The sequence below is a fragment of the Grampus griseus genome (assembly GCF_964374135.1).
Source record: "Grampus griseus genome assembly, chromosome: 4".
Taxonomy (NCBI): Eukaryota; Metazoa; Chordata; class Mammalia; order Artiodactyla; family Delphinidae; genus Grampus; species Grampus griseus.
The window spans coordinates 43,635,308-43,661,399 of NC_138997.1; the positions used below are offsets into that span (position 1 = coordinate 43,635,308).

At 34.2% G+C, this 26,092-nt stretch overlaps 1 protein-coding gene across 2 annotated transcripts in view; it reads right to left on the reverse strand.

Annotated features, from left to right (window-relative positions):
- Nucleotides 1-26,092, reverse strand: part of BMP2K (BMP2 inducible kinase) — a gene marked incomplete at its 5' end in the record, with an annotated part of 125,839 nt that overhangs the window by 39,526 nt on the left and 60,221 nt on the right. For both annotated transcript variants that reach the window (XM_082653640.1, XM_082653641.1), the window contains 6 exons: nucleotides 1,442-1,521; nucleotides 3,012-3,115; nucleotides 13,964-14,096; nucleotides 17,759-17,840; nucleotides 19,981-20,102; nucleotides 22,661-22,803. In XM_082653640.1, the coding sequence (XP_082509766.1) occupies nucleotides 1,442-1,521; nucleotides 3,012-3,115; nucleotides 13,964-14,096; nucleotides 17,759-17,840; nucleotides 19,981-20,102; nucleotides 22,661-22,803 (664 nt within the window). The remainder of the gene's footprint in view (nucleotides 1-1,441; nucleotides 1,522-3,011; nucleotides 3,116-13,963; nucleotides 14,097-17,758; nucleotides 17,841-19,980; nucleotides 20,103-22,660; nucleotides 22,804-26,092) is intronic.

The following is a 26,092-nucleotide window of genomic DNA, read 5'->3' on the forward strand; positions in this document are numbered from 1 at the left end:
AAGTGATATTTCAATAATTTACAAATAACAGATTATTTATAACACACCTGACAACCAAGTTCCAAATAGTAGAACTGACTGCAAAGTTGAAAACTCACCAGTCTAAAGGCCAAAATCCAAATTTCTCAGCATGACATATAAAGTTGCTCATGACTGATATTTACCTACCCCCTCCTCATCTTCATTTCCCACCACTCCTGTACATGTGCCCTTATTATGCCCCAGCCTTGTAGTTTCACAAAGGCTGTCCTCATCGGCAATGTTTGCCTGCTATGGTTTCACTGCCCATCATTCCAAGTGACTAGACTATTCATCCTTCAAGAAAAGAGTCCAGCAACTCCCACCGGATTCTTCCTGTGCTCCTGTCTTCTTTCCCTTCCTCCACCCTCAGAGCTGCCTGATATCTATCAAGGTGTGACTGTTCACCCGTCTATCTTCATTTGGATCAGAGCTCCTTGGAAATAAACACTGCTGCTTTTTCTTTGTGGTCTCAGTATCTGTATCTTGAATGTAACAAGTGCGTGACAAATATTTTTTATGTATTTTATGTCAAATAAAATACTTTGCATAAGTAAAATACAATACAAAAAACTGTGGCCAAGAAATCTCCCCAAATGTAATATTACGCCTGTCTGATAATGTAAAATACAGTCCTGCTTATTAACTTTTAAACTCAAAAAAGAAAGCACGAGAAAAATAAAAAAAATCAGTCATTAATTCAATCATTAGTCAGATTTAGGTCTTAACCTATGTAATTCGTATCAAACATTAATGTAGTAAAGAACTATAAAAATTATTTAAGGGCTTCCCTGGTGGCGCAGTGGTTGAGAGTCCGCCTGCCGATGCAGGGGACACGGGTTCGTGCCCCGGTCCAGGAAGATCCCACATGCCGCGGAGCGGCTGGGTGGGCCCGTGAGCCATAGCCGCTGGGCCTGCGCGTCCGGAGCCTGTGCTCCGCAACGGGAGAGGCCACAGCAGTGAGAGGCCCGCGTACCGCAAAAAAAAAAAAAAAAATTATTTAAAACATTATATTTCTTTATCAGTCTTAAAAGTATTACCATTATAACCACTCATTATAAAATATACATAGCTATTTTTTCTTTCAGTAAATTAAACAAAATCATACTAGCTATTAAGTAAAACATAAAATCTCATAAATTAGTTGCCATGTGACGAAATGACAACTTCCCCCTGTAAAAGGACCCAGTGTAACATCAGCAGTTACACAATCACTTCGTGATTGCTGAGAGGTAGCAGTTCAAGTGCAACTGCTGTCAAACCCTGTTATATAAGAAAGCTTATTCTGTACTTGCAATAAGGAATACGACACTTTTTGTGGGTGAAGATGATATTTAATGAATGACACTTGCTAGGATTAAAAACAAGAACTGTCCTCTTTTTTCTTAAATGCCTTTTCAAATTTCAGCATAGTTTTGCCTACCTGGCTTTTATTTGGCTTTTCCTAGAAGCTGCTTCACTAGCAGTCATCGGTTCAGGAAGAGCTGAAGGAATAGGAGAATTCTTGGAAGAAAAAATAAAACTTTTCATTTTAGTTTTTATTTCAATTGCAGAAAGCTTTACTTAAACACTACAGATACACTCTTAAATTTTAAAAGTATTGTCTGTGAGACAATCTCTTCACCTCAGATATCTATAAATTGTTCACATATATTTGCAAATATCAGTGCATGTTATACAAATGTCATTTTCATATTTGTGTTCCACAAAATTGTTCACATATATTTGCAAATATCAGTGCATGTTAAACAAATGTCACTTTCATATTTGTGTTCCACAGAAACCCTTGGAAAATAAACAGAACAACATCATTATATCCACTTTACAAATGGGTAAATCTTGGGTATAAAGGATTATATTACACTTGTAAATCAATGACTATTTCACACTCTTTGGAAGAAGCAGCAAAACACCAAGCACATGAATACCGTGTTGTTTTACATACTGCAGGTAATTTTCATGACACTGCTTGTCAAGTCTAGAAAACAAGAGGAGAGGCTTCACTCATTTGTTTATCCTCTATAATGTTAGGCTTATAGTAAGTACTCAATAAATGTTTGCTGAGTGAAAAGCTAAAAATCCAGGCAAATGTCAAATAAAGCTACTTTCATTACAAGAATGTTAGTAATGACTTTCAGCTTCAACCAAGAATATATTATATTGACATAGTAAGAACTTCAAAAAACAAAAAGGAAAAGGTACCAAATTCCTTCTTTTTTCTCAGTGGGGTGGATTAAGTTATACACAAAGGAAACCTATAAAACAAGTCAGGCCAGAATGATCTTCACAATGTTGAGAACAGCTTAAAAATCACTGATGATTCTAGACTTTTATTAAAATTAGCAGACTCGCCATATACCGTTAATCTGATGTAGTTAAGTATGCAGATACAATTCAAAGCCTTTGCATGGTAATAGCTATTACCAACTCAGCTTCCCTGCACTAGACACTGGGTTTTACATTTATTATTTCTAATCCTCATAATTACTATCCCTGTTTTACAGAAAAAGTAACAAACTATTAAGTAACTCCCCAAAATATACAAAATCAGTCACTGATAAAGACAGAATTGAACCCAGTTCTCTGCATTTACAATGCCTATGCTCTTTATGCCAAAGGTAACCAAACTTTAGGGTGCTTAGTGTCTCAGTAATTTTTCATGACACCCGGCCCCACCCTGCTCCCCAAAAATCTAACAGTCCTGTTTTTTCAACAGTTAGGCCCAAACAACTTAATAATAGTAGTTTGTGCTGTATCAGACAGAGGTCACTGTGTTTCCCTCAAATATGCAAAACATCCTGCAGTGCCCTCAATCCACTGTAGCTCCCCAGAGCACCACAGTACATAGTTTGGCAACTGTAGCTTTGTATCAAAAATACTAATCACAAACATACCATGAGACCACTTGTCTTGAAACAAGTAACTCTGCAAGTATATATATCCGCACAGATAAAATGGATTTTAAATTCATATTTACTTGCAAAACTACTTACATTGATGTTGGAGACTGGACAATCCTTTTTGGCAAATTTAAATGCAAAATATGACACTTGAAATATATCGGGTCTACGTTCTGGATCTGGTTCAAGCATGAACCCTGCAAGAATAGATCAAAATGTTAAGACGTTTCATTGAACACGGAAGCAATTAGGGGTACATTAAAAGGATAAAATAAATATATATATATTTCCATTCTAAGAGCAGTGATGATTCCACCAAACTTTGTTAACGTATATAGAAAACATTAGAATTGCTATTTTATACAATATCCCAAACTAAAGACAAACCAGTCCTAGAACAGTTCTGTACTGAAAGTATGAACGACAAATATGAGTATTTTTCTGGGACCCTAACGCAAAAGAAAAAGTAAGTTTAGTGAACACTGGGGAATTATCCAAAAAAGTTCCAGGGCTGTAGCAGGGGTCCTCATTTTCACTATTATCTAAAATACCTCTACTAATTTTTAAGTGCTCCTAAATCATTTAAGAGAAGACTGAATTTGTATGCATTATAGTCTGTTTAACAAAGTAGTAGAGGGTTGGCACTATAATTTTCCTAAAACATGCTTTCTTCCCACGCTGATGATAGCAATATTCATCATAGTTCTGTATTTCAACATGCTATCCACATCATGTTCAGAAGTACAATCATAATTTCGTGGTTCTATTATGAACAGATTTCACACCAACCCTACAGCATTGCTTGGAAGGCCTGACCTTTTTTCTAACCAAAATGACCACTACCACTTGTCAATTTCTTGAACTACTTGTTAATTTACAATTTCACAAGAAGGCTGACATTTATACTCAATTACATATGTAAAAAATCCATATTTTGTTAAAGCAGTCTTCATATTCTAACGCTGCTTCATTGATTAACTCTAAGTTCTCATCTTATTCAAATAATTTTTAAACCTATCTGCAATGTAAAATTTACAGCGTTAATTAGATAATATTCTAAAATGTACTAACAAAATTATGTACAGAGATATCAAGGTATATAAACAGCTAAATTAAAATTATAAATCAAAATGAATTAAATCTACCTTTCAAACTTAAGTAATATTTGAACAAACAATGTGTAATACATCTCCAACAGCATGATAAATTTATTTGCTAAAAACATGGTTGTTTGGCAAGTGACACTAAGCACATACAAAAATTTATTTGGGAGATTCTGGACTCGGTTTTATTATATTCTGCATATCACTTGATTTTATTTATTTAAAAAGGCTAACAGATATCACTTACAAAATTGATATTTTACTATTGTATCACCATTGTTAGAAATAACTCAGAACATTTAAGTCTAATATTTATTAATGCATATTCAACTTCATTCAAATCCAGAAAAGATCTGAAAAATCTACAAGGTTTATTTCATCCTCCAAAGTTATATTTTATCTTGATACCAACAGATATTACATGTTTTAAAAGTAACAACAGTACATGATATGGGGATAAATTTAAACAGACTTTTACCAATGTGGGTAGAACTGATAACATCTTATAAGCAAACAAAAGGACCTCTAACTCCCCTGGCTCATGTTTCCATGTGGGAATACATCTTCTGGAGGCACTTCCGCTTGCCGAACTGTACTGATACCATTTATGTGACATAAAATCAGCCTAAAAGGTCATGACTAGCATTTGTTTTAGTAAAGTAGAATAGAAAACATTAGAGTGCATTACTGTAAGTATAAGCAATGTTTCAAGAAACTTGTTTTATGTGTATGTATATGTAAAATGTATTTTTTACCATGGATCACCGTCAAGCGGTTTGAAAACCACTGTGCTAGTGACCTCTCTCTATTAGTATAATACAGTCCTCGCCAAGGGAAAGACAGTGATTTGTCTAATTTAGACTAGAAGAAAAGAAATACGCACCTACACGTGTCCATCTCTGTTAGTCTTTCTTTCAACAGTTTATTCTGAGGACATGTATGTTCTCTACAGAACCATGTTTTGCCAAGTGGCCTACTTCTGTGGAAGCAGTCCATGGTTTTCCAACATTGTCTATGACTCTGTGAGAGTATATTTGGGGGTTGTATATGCATTAATAGGCCCATTTGGCTTCAGAGTCCCTTCTGCAATCTGTTTTGTCATTTTATCTAATGAGATCCTGTGCCCCATCTCTAATTTGGTTCTAAATTCAAAGTATAAAGAGGCTGAAACCCACAGTAGACCATGGTTACATTTTTATCTCTGAATATTTTTATATTGAAGGTTATCAGCCATTTAAAAAAAAAGAAAAAAATCTCAATAAGGCACTGTTAAAGCACTTAATAATGTAATTTTTCAAACTCTCCAAAAGAATGGATTGCAAAATGTACTCCTAGATTACTGAATGATGTAATCTGGAGTGTAGAGGTATCAGTTCTAATCCAGCTAAACACTGGAGCATATCTACCAAAAATGACAATTTCAATTTTTAAGTAGTTGATCCAAAGCCATTTTCTCTCACAATAATTAAACCTCAAGTCTAGTGTTTTATTAACTCCTACTTCATGACAATAAAACCATTTCATCTATAGAAATATGCTCCTGAGGAGAAGGAGTGGATTAAGGAATACATGTGTCTAATTCATCCAAAAGTGAATCAAGTAATTAAGTTTGTTTTTGTTTTTGTTTTTGTTTTTTTGCGGTACGCGGGCCTCTCACTGTTGTGGCCTCTCCCGTTGCGGAGCACAGGCTCCAGACGTGCAGGCTCAGTGGCCATGGCTCACGGGCCCAGCCGCTCCGCGGCATGTGGGATCTTCCCGGACCGGGGCACGAACCCGTGTCCCCTGCATCAGCAGGCGGACTCTCAACCACTGCGCCACCAGGGAAGCCCCCTAGTAATTAAGTTTTTTAAAAAAGACAGAGAAGCTAGAATACACCCTTGTTTACCCAACTTAATATGATCATGTGAGTCAGCACAAGACCATTCCCATTAACCTTGATTCTACTGTAAATATAAAATCGACCTTTAAAAAGTAAGCCATAATAGAAATGTAAGGATATTTCTCTGCTCCTCTTACTTGTGTGACTCTTTCTATTGAAACAAATATCACTAACTCAACCTAAGAACACAGAACAGTCTCAGCACTGAAGGTACTATATGACTAAACCACCACAGTATTTCCAACTGATGTATCAGACTATCTGATAAAAATCACTTGCCCAAGGCAACTGAATTAATTATGCTTATTCTAATTTTGCAAAGGAAAGTACACCATCCATGCATATTCTAGCAAAAAGAGCAGCTAAAGGAGCAGTGGCTGCTGCAGCACAGCAGTGGCCAAGTTAACCCTACGGTTACATCGAGGACGCACACCAAAAATTAAATGAAGTAGTTTCCATTCAAGTTACCTAAAATGATGGATCCATACCGGGTCCTAAGTAAAAGTTAAACCAGCATCTCTAATCTAACAGCTCAACAAATTTAACAGGAAAATACTTTGGACAGAGGTCTCAAAAGAATGTTCCTGCTTAAAATTTGTTAATATTTTTTCCTTCCACAAAGACACTTTTTCTCTCCCACAGACTTCCAGCTATTACACTTATAGTAATTTACCTGAAAAGAGAAATACCCACTCTAATTTTGCAATCATAAATACTTCAAGCATTAACTTGTTATTTTTGTCTGTTGACCTATGGAAAGTATTATAGAAACTTACATGTTAGGCAAAGATGTTCTACAAACCTTATTCTATGGACTGTTGAAATGAAACCAAATTTAGCAGCTAATTAAATAAATGTGTTCAATCATAATGTAAAGACTAATGGCACTATAAATATGCCAGGATAGTATATTTGGGATAGCCCTGGTAGCTGTTCCTAAAAGTTATTGATCACAGCCCTCTCTTTACATCTCCCCAAATGGTAACCCAGAGCCAATGACTGAAAACCTTCAAGGAAACCCTATCTTAATCTCTGATTTCTTTTCAAAGGTACATTAAAATGTCTGAGATTTTTTTCAACAAAAAAATATATAGGAAGACAGTGGGTGAAGAGCATAAATGAAGCAAGATTGGCCATGAGTTGATAATCACTGAAGCTGGGTGGCAGGTACATGATAAACCACTGCACTGTTCTGCCTATATTTATATGTATTTTTTAACTTCCATAATAAATTTTAAGTGTATCTAAATAAGCAAGTTCCTGGTTTCCCACAGAAAACAGGTATTAAAATAAATGTATTTATTATCAAAACAACAAGAAATAACAAGTGTTGGTAGAATGTGGAAAAAAGGGAACCCTTGTGCAATGCTGGTGGGAATGTAAATTGGTACAGCTACTGTGGTAAACAGTACAGAGGTCTTTCAAAAAGTTGAAAATAGAGTACCATATAATCCATCAATTCTCCTTCTGAGTATGTATCTGAAGGAAACAAAAACACTAACTCAAAAAGATATCTGCTCCCCCGTGTTCACTGCAGCATTATTTACAAAAGCCAAGATATGGAAGCAACCTAAGTATCCATCAATGGATGAATGGATAAAGAAAATGAGAGGCATACACACACACACACACACACACACACACACACACACACCATGGAATATTAGTCACTAAAAAAAGAGAAGGAAATCTTGCCATCTGCAACAACATGAATGAACGTGAGGGCATTATGCTAAGTGAAATTGGTCAGACAGACAACAAATACCATATGATCTCACTTAAAAAAAAAAAAAGACAGATACAGAGAACAGACTGGTTCATTATATATTATATATCACTATTTCATGCACAAAGTTAAGAGTTAAGAAAATTAATCTTAGTAGTTACATTTAACAGTATATTCTGGAATATATGATAAATTATGGTAAACGTTTGATATCCAACCTTAACCTGAAAAACCAAGTTTGGCTTCAAAGCATCCAAAGAAATCTCTGCAGGGAAAGTACATCCTACTTAGTATCTGACAGCAGATGCCCTGACCCTCACCCAGAAAATCAAAAATTAGGTTAGCTCAGGAAGAATTATAATGACGTCAATAGTAGTGGTAGTGGGAGCTATAGTAGTAATAATGATAGTAGTATTAAAGGCCATCTCTTTCTGAGTACTCACACATACTAAGAAGCACTTCTCATAATTCATTTAATTTTCACAATAACCTTAAGAGGTAGGTCATTTAATATGCTCATTTTAGAAATCAAACTGAAATAAATGGAGCTGCCCCGTATCCTGTACCAAATAGGTGACAGAGCAGATGCAAGCCTAGGCCATTTGGCTCCGGAGGCCAAATTGCTCTTAATCTCCACAATGTACTTCCTTAACTACCATAACAGAAGCTAAAAGAAAGGTGAAGCAACCAGCCTTCTGTTCACTCATCAAAACTATTCAGTAATCCCGTTAGTTATGCTTCTCATTCTCCTCTAAATATTCTCTAAGTTCTTTTCAACTCTTAGATCCAAAAATGCAAAGTGATTCTCTCCTCATTGCCCCCTGCAATCCATCTCCATTACTTGTCTACTGGAAAAGTTAACAGAAGCTAAGAAGGAAAATTCTAAATAATTGCTACTTTTAAGAAGTAAAGTCTGCAGAAAGTTAATAAACTGAGCTTTGTGGACAGTAGTTAATATAATTAACAATTATTATCATTAATATATTAAATATTATTATATAAATAATAATAACTACCCTTGACCAAACTGGTGATAATCAAAAGTATATTCAAATTATATTCAAATACTTATATAACCACAAACCATACAGTTTTAACAAAGATTAAGCATGGCTATTTCATTTTCAAAAATCTTGAATCATATAAAATAGATGTAAACAGCATTAGTAAATCTATTCATACTAAGAAGATATATTTTTTAAATGTTTTATCTTATAAATAAATGTGGGGCAACTACATTGTATGAATAGACAGTTGGCAATAAAAAGCTTCACTTTCAAAACCTATGAGCACAGCTAGGTAGTTTCTTGTTTCTGAAGGTAGAATTTACTTGAAAGCAATGTAAATCACCAATTAGTTTATTATAAAAGCAGACAGAGGAACCTAAATAGGATAGTGAGAAACAGGCATGGTCACATGCGAAAAACGTAAAAAATAAAATTGCAGGGCTTCCCTGGTGGCGCAGTGGTTGGGAGTCCGCCTGCCGATGCAGGGGACAAAGGTTCGTGCCCCGGTCCGGGAGGATCCCACATGCCGGGGAGTGGCTGTGCTCCGCAGCAGGAGAGGCCACAACAGTGAGAGGCCCATATACCGCAAAATAAATAAATAAATAAATAAAATAAAATAAAATTGCAAAGAATCTAAATGTTTTCTAAAAACCACTGCATTATAGATAAGTATGTTCGGGTTTTAAAAAATCTCTACTTTGTTATTAAGCTTTTACTACTCAAGACAATATTTAAAAAGTAAAGTCCACAAAAGCCCTTTGACGGGAGATAAAATACCAACATTTACTTGAGTGCTTTTATTTTATTCAACCTTGTTTTTTTATTTCTGCCTAGCTCTGAGAAATCAGTTCAAAGAAATTAATACATGGCCAAATTTATACTAACATTGATAAAAACTAAAATCTGTACATTTATTGAAAAATAAAGCAAGCATATGATGCCCAGTAAAGCATCAATGAACTAGAGTCCAATTAGATCCTAAAATTATCTGCAGTGTTTAGCTTTTCTACCTTCCTACTATACACAAACACACATACCCATACACACATACATAGAGAAGGAAAACAAACAAACCTAACACAAGAAAATAAGATCTCAAATAGAAAGAAGCCTCACATGTGAAACAGAATCCCATCCCATCCCTACAGGCTGTAGGAGCTGTAGCTGGTATGTGATTTATCAGTCTACTCAAATGAGAACCTAATCCTAGGTTGCAGAGTTAGTGTACTGGAGCCTGTGTCTGAAGTTTAAGCAGGACTTGTAAACCTGAGATATAAACTGGCTGTGGCAAGAGGGAAGATTGGAAACGACTGGATCTCTTAGAATCTACACTGTTGCATTCTGAATGAAATGTTGAAAATCTCTCATTTATAGCTGTGCAAATAAACCAGAAATTTCTTGTAACTATCAAAAAAAAATAAGATTTCATCACTATAAGCAAATTAAATCATGAATCAGGGTATATACTGTCCAGCCTCTCATACAGTTTTGTCCAATGAGAATACTGAGTTGCGAAGACACTGCAAGATCCTCAATAAAATCCTCAGTCCAGTTGTGATTAAAGCATTATACTTAACAACAAAACAGTGCCACAGATACAATGATTTACAACAAGGGCTTCAACAAAAGGTTAAACTTCAATTAGCCAGAACACTCAACTGCCAAAGTAAATTCCTCAATCTATTTTTTGAGCATTCCAATTAATGAGTTTTTTCCATGCTTTTGATGCCCTAATTTTTGGACAATGAAGGAAGAAAGCAACTGGATAAGACAGAGCAGCTTATGGGTATGAAGTTTATTCAAATATACTCTAAAGTATGTTTGCGCTCTAAAAAAAATTCACATTCTGCAAAATGGCAGGCTAAAAATAACAGGGCTAATGAGGAAAAGAGAGCTGGGACAAACCACTGAAAAAAAAAAAACTATACAGCTCTGTCACCAGAACACTGACAAAAACATTAACTGGTATCTGGGAAGGTAACTTGGGCTGACCAGGCAGGTAGCTTAATTTGGCTGAAGGCTGCCACGAGGACATAAAAACACATCAAAATAAGACTAGGAGGTTCTCAACCAATAAGATAAAAGTGCAGTTCCGAGCCAGCGAGTGTGCTAGTCAGGAGGCCATCCATTGGTAGAGAGTCACACAAAAGCTGAGAGGTAGACCTCTCTGGGAAGAAAACCTCAGGTACAAGCATTCTTATTAATGTTCTCCAGTTGTAGTGGAAAGTCTACAAGCTGGCAGTGCAGCAGCCAAGCTCAGGGCGACTTCCTTCCCCTACAAGTTATCACGCCAGCTCCCCCACCGCTGCCCTGCCTCCCCTCGCCTAGGAAAAGCATTCCACGTGAAGCAATGTAATTTTTGTGTTCAACTGACATAATTCTCTGATTTCCAACATGTATGAGCAAATCCACATTAAAGAAACAAAAAGATCATGCTTTAAATAAGTTTGCAAAGTAAAGCTAGATATCCTTTTAGGCTCCGTTTTCTTTTCTTTCTTTTTTTTTTTTTTTTTTATCTTTCTCAGGATAACATTGTGTGATAGTTCAGGGCTGTGATTTTAATCCATAGTGTAACTATATAGTTAGTCATTTTGGAATACAGTATGTTCCTATCAGCAAACAAACATGCTATAAAATCTCCCATCTAAACAAACAAACTCCTTTGGCACCACATCCTCCTATAGGAAAGAGTCGTGCATACTTAATGACTCGACTCTGAAATTTATATTCTCTTTTGAACTCATTCCACTTAGACTTTGGTCCCCAGCACTTCATTGAAACAGTTCTTGTTAAGAGTCACTGATGACTTCTCTGTTGTTGATCCAGTGGTCAGCTTTCAGTCCTCGTTTTACTTGACCTATTGTTAGTATTTGAAGCAGTTGTTCTTAAAGCCTGGTTTCACTTAGTTTTGGGGATACCACTCTCTTTAGGTTTTCTTCCTCTCTTTCTGCTACTTCTGAGTGTCCTTTGTTGGTTCCTCCAAATATTGGAGTAACTCAGGGTTTGTATTATAAACTTCTTTTGTTTATATACGTGCACTTAAGGTGACCTCTTCCTGTCTCATGGTTTTAAATACTATCTAACTTAAGACCTAAATTTATATCAACCACAACTTCTTTCCTGAACTCCAGAGTCATATAACTGATAGCCTGTTTAATATCTCCACTTTAGTATATAATGGTCACCTTGAGCTTAATATGTCCAAAACTAAACTGATTTTCCTTCCAAAACTGGCTCGTCCCACATGTATTTCCCAATCACGGTAAAGGCACCTCCATTCTTCTCCTCACTCAGGTCATAAAACCTTGGAGTCATCCTTGCCTCTCTTCCTCTTTCACCCTCCCATCCAATCCACTAGCAAATCATGATGACTATATCTTGTAAATATAATCAGAATTAGACGACATCTTGCCCCCATCACTGCTACTATCCTGGTGCAAGACAAATTCATCTCACTCTTGTTTTCTTGGAGTAACTTCTGAACGTCTCGCTGAGCTTATACCTTTCCCATCTTCTTGCCTCCTTACCCCTCTACTGACTACTCTTCACATAGTAGCTGAAATGATCCTTTTTAATAATGATGCTTTTTCACAATGATGCTTTTTCACAAAAATAATGTTACTCTTCTACCCAAAGAGCTCAGTGGCCCCCTCATCTCATAATTAAAGCCATGGTCCTTTTGATGGCCTATTAGACCCTACACTCTTCCTGCTGCCTGTTCTTGTAATTAAAGTTTCATTGGAACATGACCACACTCATTCATTTACATATTGTCTGTGACTGCTTTCAGTAAAACAGCAGAGTTGAGTCATTGTAACAGAGACTCTATGGTCTGCAAAGCTTAGCTATTTACTGACTGTCTGGCCTTTTACAGAAAAAGTTTGCTGACCCTTGCTCTAGAATGTAAGGTTCTTTTTTTTTTTTTACATCTTTATTGGAGTATAATTGCTTTACAATGTTGTGTTAGTTTCTGCTTTATAACAAAGTGAATCAGTTATACATATACATATGTTCCCATGTCTCTTCCCTCTTGTGTCTCCCTCCCTCCCACCCTCCCTATCCTCCATTTTCTTTTGATTATTTTTCTTCTGGAGTGTTTGCCCTTTTCTTTTTGAGTTACATGAGTTAGCCAATTGTCAAATGTGTAACATAAATTACAAAAGTTAGCCAATTGTCAAGTGTGTAATAAATTTTTTTTCCAGTTTACCATTTGACTTTATGCTTGGGTTCATGGTTTGGGGGAATTTTTAATGGTTTAAATTTATATGTCAATGGATTCATCTTTTCTATTTCCTGAGATTAAAAGCCTAGTTTACACATTATCTACTCTAGTGTTATAAATAAATTCAGACCTATTTTCTTCAAGTACATTTATGTTTTATTTTTTGCATTTAGGTCTTTGATTTATCTGAAATTTTAGCATAATGTTTGAAGTAGAGATCCAGTCTGATTTTTCATCCACAAGTGGATAATAAAGTTTTGTATTTCCATCTGTTTTTCCCCACTGAGTTGAACTGCTATCTTTATTATACAAAACCTCAAATATATTTACATTGACCCTCTTTTCTACTGCACTGATCTCAGTGGCTGGAGGCTATGACAGAGGATGTTTAAAATGGAAAAAAACAGAGTAGAAATGCTAGAAACACTTTAATTGAAACAGTGCAGGGCAGTGCTGTTTAAATACTGCAACTTCCTAACATATTTTATATCTGATGATCCTCCTCCTCCCCCAAATCATCTTTTTCAGAAAATTGTACCATGTGCGTATATAAAATATTAAATTACAGTACCTGTCAAAAAGGAAGAAAAAATTCTTAAAAGAGGCTGTAATGAAAACTGAGGTATTCTTTTGGAATCAAAGGCCCACAGGATTTCTCCTTCTGACATACACTTAGGTTGCTTTCTAATTTTATAATCAATAAGGAATATTAAAAAGAGTGGCCAAATAAACTACTATCTAAGATTGGCAATACTGTGATCTAAAGAAGCAACAGGTCTGGATATTTGGATTTCAAAAGTTCAGACTGAATAATTAAATGTTACGCTGTAAGTTTTTCCAGAAATTCCAGTTTCCTTAATTATATAATCTCTATGTTTTATAAAACCTTACCTAGAGCTTAAAAATATCCATGTACTAATCATTAATTAATCTGCTTTCATTCCTATAGAAGTCTTATAAACATCTTTTTCAATGTATTTCTTGACTATAGTTTCATAAAATTATAATACATGAAATTAAAAGACTAGGTTTAGGTAAAGGAATGGAAACAGCAGGCCCTAAGTACGGTTATCTTATAATTTTTTTAATAAATTTTCCAAGTACTTACTTATTAAACAATGTATGTTATGGGAGTAACGGGAATTGTCTGGGATGGTGAAGCTGCCATCACAGATAGCAACCTGACTCTCACCAAAAGGAAGAGTGAAGAAACAAAGTTTATACAGCAAACATCCCAGGGCCTGTAAAACAAAGAAGCATGAATATCATCAGAGCTCAAGTATCAACTTAACCACAAGACAAAAAAAAAGTAGCCACAAACCAAGAACTAAATATGTTATTAAAAAAAATAAAAGCCTAATGTTTCTATACTGGATCAATCTTTTCACAAATTACAACTTAAACAAATTAATGCACTTAATTTTTAAAAAGGCATTTAACTGCATCATTACCATATTTTTCTATCACATCTGTGGCTAGCTGGCTGAATTAATGTTATCATGGAACTCTAGATCATGAATGATATAACTAAAATTATAAGTGGCTGGTTCCCTTCGGGAGAAAAATTACACTTTTATTTCTTTCACAAGGAAAATATATATTTAGTACATAACTAGCATATAACAACCAACGATGTAAGCACAAGGCTCCTCCGAGCAGAATTCTTTAAAAATTCACTATAATATCTGTTTTAAAATTCCAAGTACGAGTTAACCAGCACAGTTAAACTTAGCATACAACCATCAATACTGATTATTCCCTGATTTTCACTGATTTCACTGAGCACGTCATTATTTCATAATATATTATTCACTGAGCACATAATATAAAAATTCGTTCTCTACTTCTATATATAATCCTACAACTTTAATTCTATATTACGCTAGTCATATTTGCACCTGGGTAATCTATATAAAATTCAAAAAGGAAGGGCTCTGTCTGCTTCACTTGCATGGATTCACAGACATCATAGCACCAATAAATCTACTTGCTGACAATGAAGACAAAACACCCTAAAACACAAATTGCATCTGGAAAAGTAGCACAGGAAATTTTTAGCTAAACTGCCAACAGCTCACACCTGAGACACAGTAATAAAATGTGATTTTCTGCTCAAGAAATCATTATGCTGTCACAGGAAGTGTCACCTATGAGCCTTATGAGTGTAAGGGGTGATTCTAATTCTAAATTGATTGTATAAAATTACCCAGTAGTAACTATACAATTACATCAGCAATAACTGAAATTTGGCCTATCTAAAAATTAGCAAATCAGCTTTCCTTCGTTGGATTTTCTCCACGCAGCAACTTAGCAAACCCAATTAACAAATACACTAGCTTTATAACTACTATGAAGATCACAGTATACAGAAATACCTTTCTGAGTTCAACAATATTAACTTACAACACATTATTTTCAATACTATGACAGTCTTCCAATGAAAAAAGTTTAAATACTCTAGAAATTTCAATATATTAGTACAAAAACATTACTAGATTATTTACCATATGACTAACAAAAGTATTAAGATTCTGAATAGAAATAACCAGTTCAATGTGGCTTTAAAAAAATTTACAATGCTTTTTTTCTGTAAGGAAGATATTTTCAGCTTTTATGCAACAGATTGAGCGTGAGTGTTCCTTAAAAGCACTAAAAAGTATATTATTAATTGTGTAATATCTGCATTAAATTACACATTTCTTCTGCCCAAATGATAGTTAGGCCAACAAGATCTGCATTTTAGCCAGTTTTATCTTGTCAATCAAACCTTTAATAACGTATCTTTTGTTGTGGGAGTTCCCAGATAACAATTTTAGATAGCAACGCCAGTGTACTTAAAAAACATAAATCTAAAATACTCTTGCTTTACAGAGTGTGAGCACAGTGAGGTATCCTAATTTTTTTTCACACCAAAGGCATTTCCCTCTTTATCCATTTGATACAATGAGAACTGTTGAAGAAACAGGAGGGAACGAATGACCTTATTTTGAAGGCTGAGTATCACCGTCTTTAATTTTCCTCGTTAAAAGGTAACATGAAGCATCTGTCACTGAATTTCCTACTGGTCAATAAAATCAGCATCCTAGTTCTCAGGATAAAAATAACCTACAATGAAAACTTCAAAACAAAAATTTTTTTCCCAAAATATATATGCTAAATGAATACTTTAACCTCAATATCATAACCCTCTGAATCAGCAATATTTTTTTTCTGGATATTCTTGAATTCACACCTAAGACGTGTAGCATTTCATCTGAGCTAAGACAAGCATTAAAATGGCATCACGGAAATTAAAACTCTGTCAAGCATATAAACACAGATTCTGTTTTCTGATTACTTTTCTGGCTTCTTTTTTATCTTTGAGTATCTATTTGTCATCCCACAGCTATACCAAGTTATCTATTATAGAAATACTGTCCCATATACTAACCTGTAAATGGTATAAATTTTAAACTTATCACTGACAATTTAGTATGCTGCCTGGCATGCATTCGAAGCCTGGTGAAAAATGAAAACAACAAAAAAAGATTCCCTCCTTTTTGTTAAGATATTGGGCTGCAATCAAGTTCTTAGAGACTTTTTTTTTTTTTAATCAACCCTTGATGATTTCAAAACAGCAGTCAAGCTATAATGTCTGTTGTTTCCTCTGCTGTTGAAATACGCTTTTAGGTAATGTGGATTTCAACATCAGTCACAAAATTAGGCCAGGAAAGACTTCCACAATCACCTCCTCTAATTAATACTTTCATTTTATAAATTAAGATCCAGCTGAATTTGCTTTCTACATTATACTGCAAGCCATTTACTATAAACCATTTAATGAGTCAAATGTTAACGCTGAGAAGAGCAACGGAATTTGAGTCACACAAGCTGGTGATCTGTAAGCAGTATCAAATTACCTAAATCAAACCTATTCATGGTTTGATTAAATTATGTATATGGTTAAAAAGTCAACTACCACGAGATTTAAGAACCACCGGTCAAAGAGTGTATATTATGTAGACAAAGGAAAACCAATCATAGATACTCTTTTTTTTATTATTATCTTGCAAGAATATCTGGTATCCCAACCCCTATAAGAGAAGGCCAGGAGAGGGGCACCAAGAAGATATTCATTTGGGTTCACACGTTACACTCGACTACTTTCTAAACATTACGTTTTAAAACAAAATAAATATGACTTTTCTTGGAAATTCTAGAACTACTTCCAAAGGAGTATTTTTCCTCCATCCCTAACATAGCCACTAGTGGTAGATGTGGCTAAATACGTGATAAATTTAAATGAGTTCACATCTAAAATAGAATTTCCTGCTAGTTTATTAAATATAGCCCAAACATATTTTACTTCTGAAATAAGTTCTAAAGAAGTGCGGGCACTCTAACGTAAAGTTCAACTCTATAGAAACATGATATATCTCAATAATTCAATCCAGATATAGATGCTAAATGATAAAGAACCTAAATATATACAGGTTAGTCAATGGTATGTTTATAATTTTTAAAAAGTTTTACTCGTTAGTTTCCACTAAAAAGATCCTAAAATACTCCAGAAAATTATCAACAATATTACGTAAGAATTAGGTCTAGCTTTTCCATACTGTGATCAACCAAAATTGCACTCAAATCAAAAAAAATTGTTAACAATCACATATAATTTAAATTCTAAAAAATACTGTGATAAAAAGTTACATTATATGGAAATCCTTTATTTGCCTTTTTATCCCTAAGCTTTCCATCTCAGGATCAAGAAGGTAATATGTGCTAATATTTTTCTTCTGAAGAAGAAGCTTTACTGTCCACCACTCTCTGCTACTTATTAGGAAATACCTTGCGGAGGACAGGGGGAAAATAATCAGATTTTGTTAATTTGGTTAGTGAAAATGTCAGCCTTTCTTGGCCTTACCCAGATATCAGCCTTGGTGGTGATAGGTTTCCCTCCATAAAGGTTGATCATTTCAGGGGCTCTGTATGACAGAGTTGTATACCTGGCAGTAAATAAGTAAAATGGAGTGGAGATATAAAAAAAAAGACAGATACTACATTGTTTCTACATAAAATACTACGAAAAACTTTTAGGTTCGATAACATTATCAAGAAATAATACTATTTTAAAAGCTCATTAAAAGTCCATCAAGGATTAAACAATACAAAGCATCTATACACATTTTTATTCAACAAGTGCAATTGCATCTATAATGATAAAAACAATTTTTAATAGAAAAATTTTAAATAAAGGTGATGTATGGGAAATAGTTTTCCTTGAATTTCTTATAGGAAATAATACAATTTGACTATGAAAATATCCTTATCAAAATATTTTAGTCTATTAATTTAAAAGTAAAGCTTCCACCCTCTCAAAAAATTAATTTCTATGTTTATTAAGCAGCTTGTTTTTATGGACTCTAACATAATTCCTTGCACATGGTAGTAAATCTCCTTTACGTTTGTTTTTATAATTGTTGTTTTAAGAGTAATCTCGTTGCCATAATTAACTATCATTACTTATACTAATTAAGTACAGTTCTAAAACTGTCAGCATAAGCAATCTGGAATTAAGATACTGTGAATAAATATTTACCAGTATAAAAACTCCAAATCCATTATGAACAGAATAAAGTAGTGCTCAATGAACAGAATAAAGTAGTGCAGAAATTATTAGAATATCAAAGGAATTCCTATAGTATGGCATAATTTAAGATTCATTTTCAGTGTTTTTATGTTTTATTTTACATGAATTATCTTAAAGCTCAATATTCTACCATGTTACTTTTTCCAAATTACCCTGACTGGGTGATACATTCTGATGATACTACTACAGAGGAGTGATCTAAGAAACCAGAATATAAACTACATGAGGACGGGACTTTTTTTTTTTTTGTTCACTGCTATACTGTATACCAACAACAGTGTCCACTACATTGTAGGCCCTGAATAATTACCTGTTAACTGAATAAATGGTTAGATCATTAACTCAACTGAGCCACAAAGCACAAGAACCCATGAGCTTATTACATTCATCACTAGTGTACAATTCTGCTGAACCTTAACTATACTTCAGATCTTAACAGCAAGAAATGAAACTTCCAGCAAGTCAAAGATGCTTGAGCAGAATTCTGCAGCTGTCATTATACATCACAACCCAATCTTTTAAAATTATATGTATATGCATATATCCACAAGAAGCTAATTCAATAATTCATTGTTCTGTTTCTTCAGGACATTTATATGTTTACTAAGGAGTTTGTTTTTATGGAATCTAACATAATCATCATAGGCTGTTTCCTGAGTAGAAATATGTAAGTCTAGAAAACCATAGTTTTATACAAATGGTCCAGAGTAAGATCAGCTCTACTTGAGCTATCTCAAAATATATGTTGCAGTTCAAACGAAAGCTCCTAGGCAGCCTTAAACAACTGAGAATTTGTAAGGAAGTGAAGAAAAGCAACTTAGAAAAGGCAGCTACTTAGAAATTTCTATTCTGACAGATCTTTCTGCATTCTGTATCATTTTATTAAGATAACCTAAGATTTACAAGCAGTACTATTTTCTAAAACTAGAAAACAGAAGTCAGGGAAAGGTCCTTCTAATAGTACTCTAGCAACCATGGAAAGTACAAGATTAAGAAAACGTAAGGCAGATACGAGTTACATTTCTACCAGAAAGTTTTCCAATACAATATTATAAAGTAACAAGTTTTCCACATAGTTTTCAATGCATTACTAGGTCAATCTTCTTAACATTAAATATGAAGTAAAAGTTTAATGTTTTCAAATAATTTAATTTTTTCCTAACAAGCACAAATCCTCAGTATCAATAAAAACAAAGATGTTTAACTGAATTCAGCAATAACTTCAAACCCCCTTTAATGATTCCACTAATTACTATAGCTTATTTAACAAACTTCTTGATAAATTTGTTTACAATGCAAATGAAACTTTTGTTTCCATCATAAAATGTATTTCCTATTGAACTAGATGAGACATAAACTAATCAATGTCTATGGCTCAGAAATATCTTAAAGAAATCTATTAATGGAATACCTAAAATTTATATTAGCAGAGCTGGTCACAGACTCAAGTTAACTAAAATTCCCATGAGACAAAACACAATAAAGATAACACTTACTTTTTAATTTCTTCTTCTACTATATTAACTCCATCTTTCTGAGGATTAAGAAATTTATTTGTGGCACTGCCAAAGTCACAAAGTACATAGTTTCCACCATCATTCAACAAAATATTTTCCACCTTCAGAAAAGAAAAGCAATTAACAGTATTTTCAAGGTGAAAATTATATTTTTATAACAATGTTTTTACACAGTTAAACACTGATATATAATATATAGAGAGAGACAGAGACAGAGAGACAGAGACAGAGAGAGACAGAGAGTGAAAGAAAGAGAGAGAGAGAGAGAGAGAGGATACCTCAAATTGTGAGCAAGGACAAATGATTCAGAACAAAAATATACTTTACTTTATCTACTGCTTCTCTCACTAAGAACAGAAAAGTGCTTCTCCCATCCCAGGATGATTTCTGCTAAGGGCCAAGGAACCCTAAGTCCTCTCAAAAACTGCTTCTATGGAAGAGAAGAACTAGTAGCAGTCAGAGTCTATACTATGCCTCCATTTTTCTCCTTTTCTGACACTTAGCTTACCTATAGAAAGGTAACAAAAAACATTACAATTCTACCTTTGATTGACTCCTAATTCCATTTTTATCTAAAATACTACACTGAAAAACACAGATTTTACTTTATGCCTTAACTTAGAGATCAGAGTTGTAGTAACTTAAATGAAATTATGCGCACAGTTTCTAAAACAGGAGAATGTGGGTTCACAGCCCAGCTCTGCTACTTATTAGCATATGTACCCTTGGACAACTTGCTTAACCACTCTTGTGCTTTAGTCTCCTTATCTATAAAATGGGGAAAATAATAATATCTATTACAGGGGACTGTTGTAAAAACTGAAAGAATTAAAACATGTAAAGGGCTTAGAATAGTGACTGAAATAAGGTAAGCACACAATAAATGATACTATTATTAACATTTTTACACAATAGTTTTTATTTTTATGATACAGTTTTAAATGAGTAATTTAATTTCTCTCCACTCTACCAAAATACTCACATTACAGTTTCTTTACAATTTTTCTTCTATATTTCATTTTACTCTACTTTTAAAAGTATTCAATATTTGTACAAAATATTTATATAAGAAATCTACTTAAAAAAAGAAACTTACTTAAAACAAACAGGATTGCATAAATTTACACATGTAAAAAGAACTAAGTATATGAAATATGGTCTATATAAAATTATGCAGTTCAATGTCTTTTTTGTTTTAAAATCAAGAGGACTCAGCTGAAAACATCACCTTTACATTTAAGAAGTTAATGAGCTATAACAGTGCAAAAAAGTCAGACCAAATTATTGGGGAAAATGTAAAAGCTGCATATTCAAGAGAACTGAAATGAACTATACTGGTTATCAAAATTAAGGGACAGAGGTCTGTAGTCAAGTATTTCAATCTTGCCTTGACTTGTATCCTTTCAGCACAGGTTTCCCTGGATGATGCTTTCATGGTTAACAACCTATATTCTAAGTGACATCTTCTATTCTCTTGTATCTTAAGAGCATTTTATTATCACTTTTCACAAATTTTGTATAATAAGTATACAAAGTATACTTTGTATACTTTGTATACTTTGTATAAGTATACAAAGTATATAAGTATAATAAGTATAATCAGAATTGTATAATCAGAATTGGGATTCATTCATTCATTAAATATTTATTGAGACCCTGCTATGTGCCAGGCACTGTTCTAAATGCTTGGATACATCAGTACGAAAGAGAAAAATCCCTGCCCACAGGAAGCTTACAGTGTAGTGGGAGAGGACAGAAAATAACCAACAGACATAATACATAAGCAAATTTTATAGTATCCGAGAAAGTGACAAGTGATAATAAAAGGCAGAACAAGTAGAGTATGGAAAGGTTAGGTTGTAATTATAAATAAGGTGGTGCAAGGACAGGACTCACTGAGAAAGTGAATCTGAGCAGATTTGAAGTGGGGGAAAGATTAGCCATGGGATATCTGGGCATAAAGCATTTCAGGAAGAGGAATTTTTGTAATCTTAGTGTTTGTAGGTATCAAAGAGGACCCCTATGCTTCTAAACAATATGTGTAATGATAGCTCAAGCAATATGATACCAGGAATGTTCAATCCCCTTTGGGCACTTTTTCCAATTTAACAAGTGGGTACCATATACAAGAGGTCAGATTCCATGAAAATGTAAGACAAAGTGACCTTTGAGTGGCAATCACCACCAAATTATAGTAAATTATCTAAAACTACAGTAAATTATAAATAAATGAGTAAAGAGACCCATTTACGGTCACCTCCAATATCTCTGGAAAACACCCTGATGCTTAAAATGAATTATAAGAAATAGGAGGAGTGCTGAACTGGGAAGAATAGTGTGGAGGGACATCTAACCTGTGTCAGTGATGTTCATATTTTTGTTCATATGAAACCTTTTAAAGAAGCCTGCTCTGTAAAACAGAAGCAAAGTAGGGAGCACAAAATCTACCTCTACAGTAGTGCTAGCAACCCTCAGGGTCATGAAAAGCACAATTTCAATTCTATAGTCAGTCTTTTATGGCCTCAGGGAATGTAGCTGGGGACAGAGAGACCAATCTCAGTGCTAGTAATAAAAACTGGTTTATATGAAGACAATCCAAGAACATTTTTAACTCCAAAGTTTAAAAGGCATTAATCCATACGTAGACTAAAGTTCATACCTTCAGATCCCGGTGAATTATTGGAGTCTTACACTGATGCAACCTTGCAACAGCTTCACAGGTATCACAGAATATCTGTAACACTTCTGGTTCTGTAAAACCTGTCTGCAGCTTCTTATTCATCTGATTCACTACCTGCCCAGCTAACCAAAAAAGTAATTTTGAGAAGACATATTTTTAATAAATGAAGACTACCACAAACAAAGAGATTAAGAAATGTCTATGGTCTCAGGTAATGGAGAATTGGCTTTTTTTGTAATTTTCATGTAAGGATGCTTATTATACCATATTGTGTTGATTTAATGACATACATTTTTTTTCACATTTTACATCTCTGAAGTGAAAACATCTTAAAATAAGTGACGTTCTGCTAATGCTATTGGCCATATTTTAACATCTCCAAATTCAGAGTGTACCTTGTAACTGATGGCATCACAGATTTGAAGAAACGGTTAGCACGGGTAAACAGTGGTGAACAAAGATAAAGTCTCTATTATCATGGAATTTATAGTCTAAAGGCAGAGATAAACAATCACACAAATATTTATCATAATTACGTACAATAAGGATAATATGAGAAAAACCCAAATTTAAATTCGTGAAGGAGGATGGGGAGAAGAGAGTGCCAGAGAAGGCCTAAGGAAGTGATTATTTATGTTGAGACTGAAGGTTAATCAGGAATTAACCTGGTAGAGATCTGGGAGAACACACTAGTGATAGCAAGTGACATATACAAAGGCCTCTAGTTTGGGAAAGAGCTTAATGATTTTGAATAACTAAAAGAGAACCACTGTGGGTATGGTCTAGAAAGCAGAGAAGAGAGTAAAGTCAGATGATACTGACAAGACAAACAAATCAAGATTTTATCTTGAGATTTTTATCTTGAGAACCAAGGAAACTTCCTGATCTGACCTTTTAGAAGATCTCCTTGATTGGGGGATAGAGGAATCACAAGAGTGGAAAAAGAGAGATAGGTTAAGGGGCTAAGGCTCTAAACCAGGTTAAGAGATAGTGGGCAGAGTAACTTACTAAAATCAAATAGCCACAACAATGAGCCACGAGAGAATTATTAAATATTACAATGTACTACAATAATTGATAATCTAATAATGACAATTCTTAATTACTAAGAGAAAGTTTACTATTATTATATTTTAACAATGCAAGTAAATACATGATTCATTCACAGCATTCTAACAGAAATCAAGTTTGGAAATTTAAAAAGGCAAGCTTATGTTAACTTGAAACTTTCCTGTAACAAGTCTGAATAAATGAATGTCTGCTACTGTGTAATCTGTAAGAAGGTGCATACACACCTGTTCCTTCTATTATTACTGTCTAAACAGCATTCTCATATATTTTCTGAAATAGGTGTTTTTTCTTAGAACTTTAAAGCAGGGGGAAAAAAAATTATTTTGCCTATCAATCCTCAACTTTCAGAAAACTCAGGTCCATTTGGTTGTAATTTGTTCAAAGTGTCTCATATAAGATTGAGGCACCTGACTAGGCAGCAATTTCCTCCATCCTCGTTTGTCAGACGCCCTGACTCATGTTATCCAAAAATTAAACAGTAAGAAAAGTGCTTTCTTCGTGTTCATTCACATTCTTAAAATATCTTTTCACAGATAAGAAATCATAACCTTGAACTCATTCTATCTTTTCCACACTTTCAATGTTGTAATGAGTAGAATAAATTTTAAACAAAAGTCGATCTTCTTTCTTCCCTTCAGAGATCTTTGGGCTTGAAACACAAAATCCAGTCCCCCAAAAAGGCTAAAAAGCTCTATTTGAGCTGCATTTCAAATGCAGAAACAAACAAAATTTCATTATTCAAAATCAAAGTCTTCTGAAAATTAAAGTAAAATTATTCTAATGAAAAATTTTAAAATCAGATTCAGAAAGGAAACAATGTATACTGAAGGTCTTTTAAGATAAGGTGCATGTAACTCCCGAATCTTTACATATTTTTCACAGTTATCATCTCCTAAACAAGAACTTTTATACGCTGCCCGATTTCATTATTAAAATTTAAAAAGTCAACATTTTTCTAGCCTCAACAATCTTCATCTCTCTGAGATTACAATTATACTTAATTTAAAATGCTATACTGGGCTTCCCTGGTGGCGCAGTGGTTGAGAGTCCGCCTGTCGATGCAGGGGACACAGGTTCATGCCCCGGTCCAGAAGGATCCTCCTGCATGCCGTAGAGCGGCTGGTCCCATGAGCCAGGGCCACTGGGCCTGCGCGTCCGGAGCCTGTGCTCCACAACGGGAGAGGCCACGGCAGTGAGAGGCCCGCGTACCACAAAAAAAAAAAAAAAAAAATGCTATACCATCCCATTTAAATTTTGATATGACTTTTTTTTAACAAGATACTTAATTTTATCTGCAGTAGACTGCACCATTGGCTCCCAAATACTCACTTGCCTAAAAACTGAAGCTCATGTAGTTCCCCTTTTAAAATGTCTTCTGGATGACAATGAAACTCATCCAGGGTTATGATTATGCTCAATTCAATTATTTTTGAAAAGTTACAAGTAGCGAAGGGCTATTAGTCAACTCTCATCCAGCTAAGAATTGGCACCTTAAATGCTAGAATTCAGGAAAGTAGGGTAAAGAAAATCAATATCGTCTCCTTAAAGAGATCACAAATGCTTTACAGTAGAGAAGATGAGATATAAATAAGGAAAAACAATCAAGAAAATATCTAATTTTTTACATTATATATGGAAATAAGTTACAAACATATCACAATAGATATTATAATATTGATTCATTTCATTTTCCTCTGTCCGTCCCCCTTCTTACAAGACTGGAGTAAATGAGACCAACGTTTTCTCCATTATCATCACCAACCTCCTTCTCCTCCAACCTTCAGGAAGTGACAAGAGTTCCTGGTACCATAATTAACAATCATAACTGTCTTAAGAGAATTTATATATAAACCAGGGCTCCCTAGAATCCAAACTGTCAGATACAGTCTGATGAGGGAGGGGGGAAAGCAAGTTTGCAGGAAATGGATTAATTGCCCCCATTACACCCATTAAAGTAAAAAAAAAAAACAAAAAACTTTTCAGGGACTAAAAATTATTATTATAATAATTTAGGCATACTATACAAGTAAATATTTCTTTGAAAACACCACATTATATCCAAATAAAATGTGGTTTTCTATCTTCTGATGTTTTCAAAAGACCACATAATGTAAGTTTATAAAAATTATAGATCAAAATGCATCCTTGAAATTTATTATATTTAATATGTTCAAAGATAACATGGTAGCGTGCTGGAAAAAAATCTTGCAACACTAATATGGACACAGTATGCTCTTCTTGGTTGGATTATAAAAGAAATGTATAGGCATCAGGAAAGGTGACTGTTCTTTACATTTTAGATTTTCTGTTTAAAACCCAACAGCACTTTTCTAATTGTCC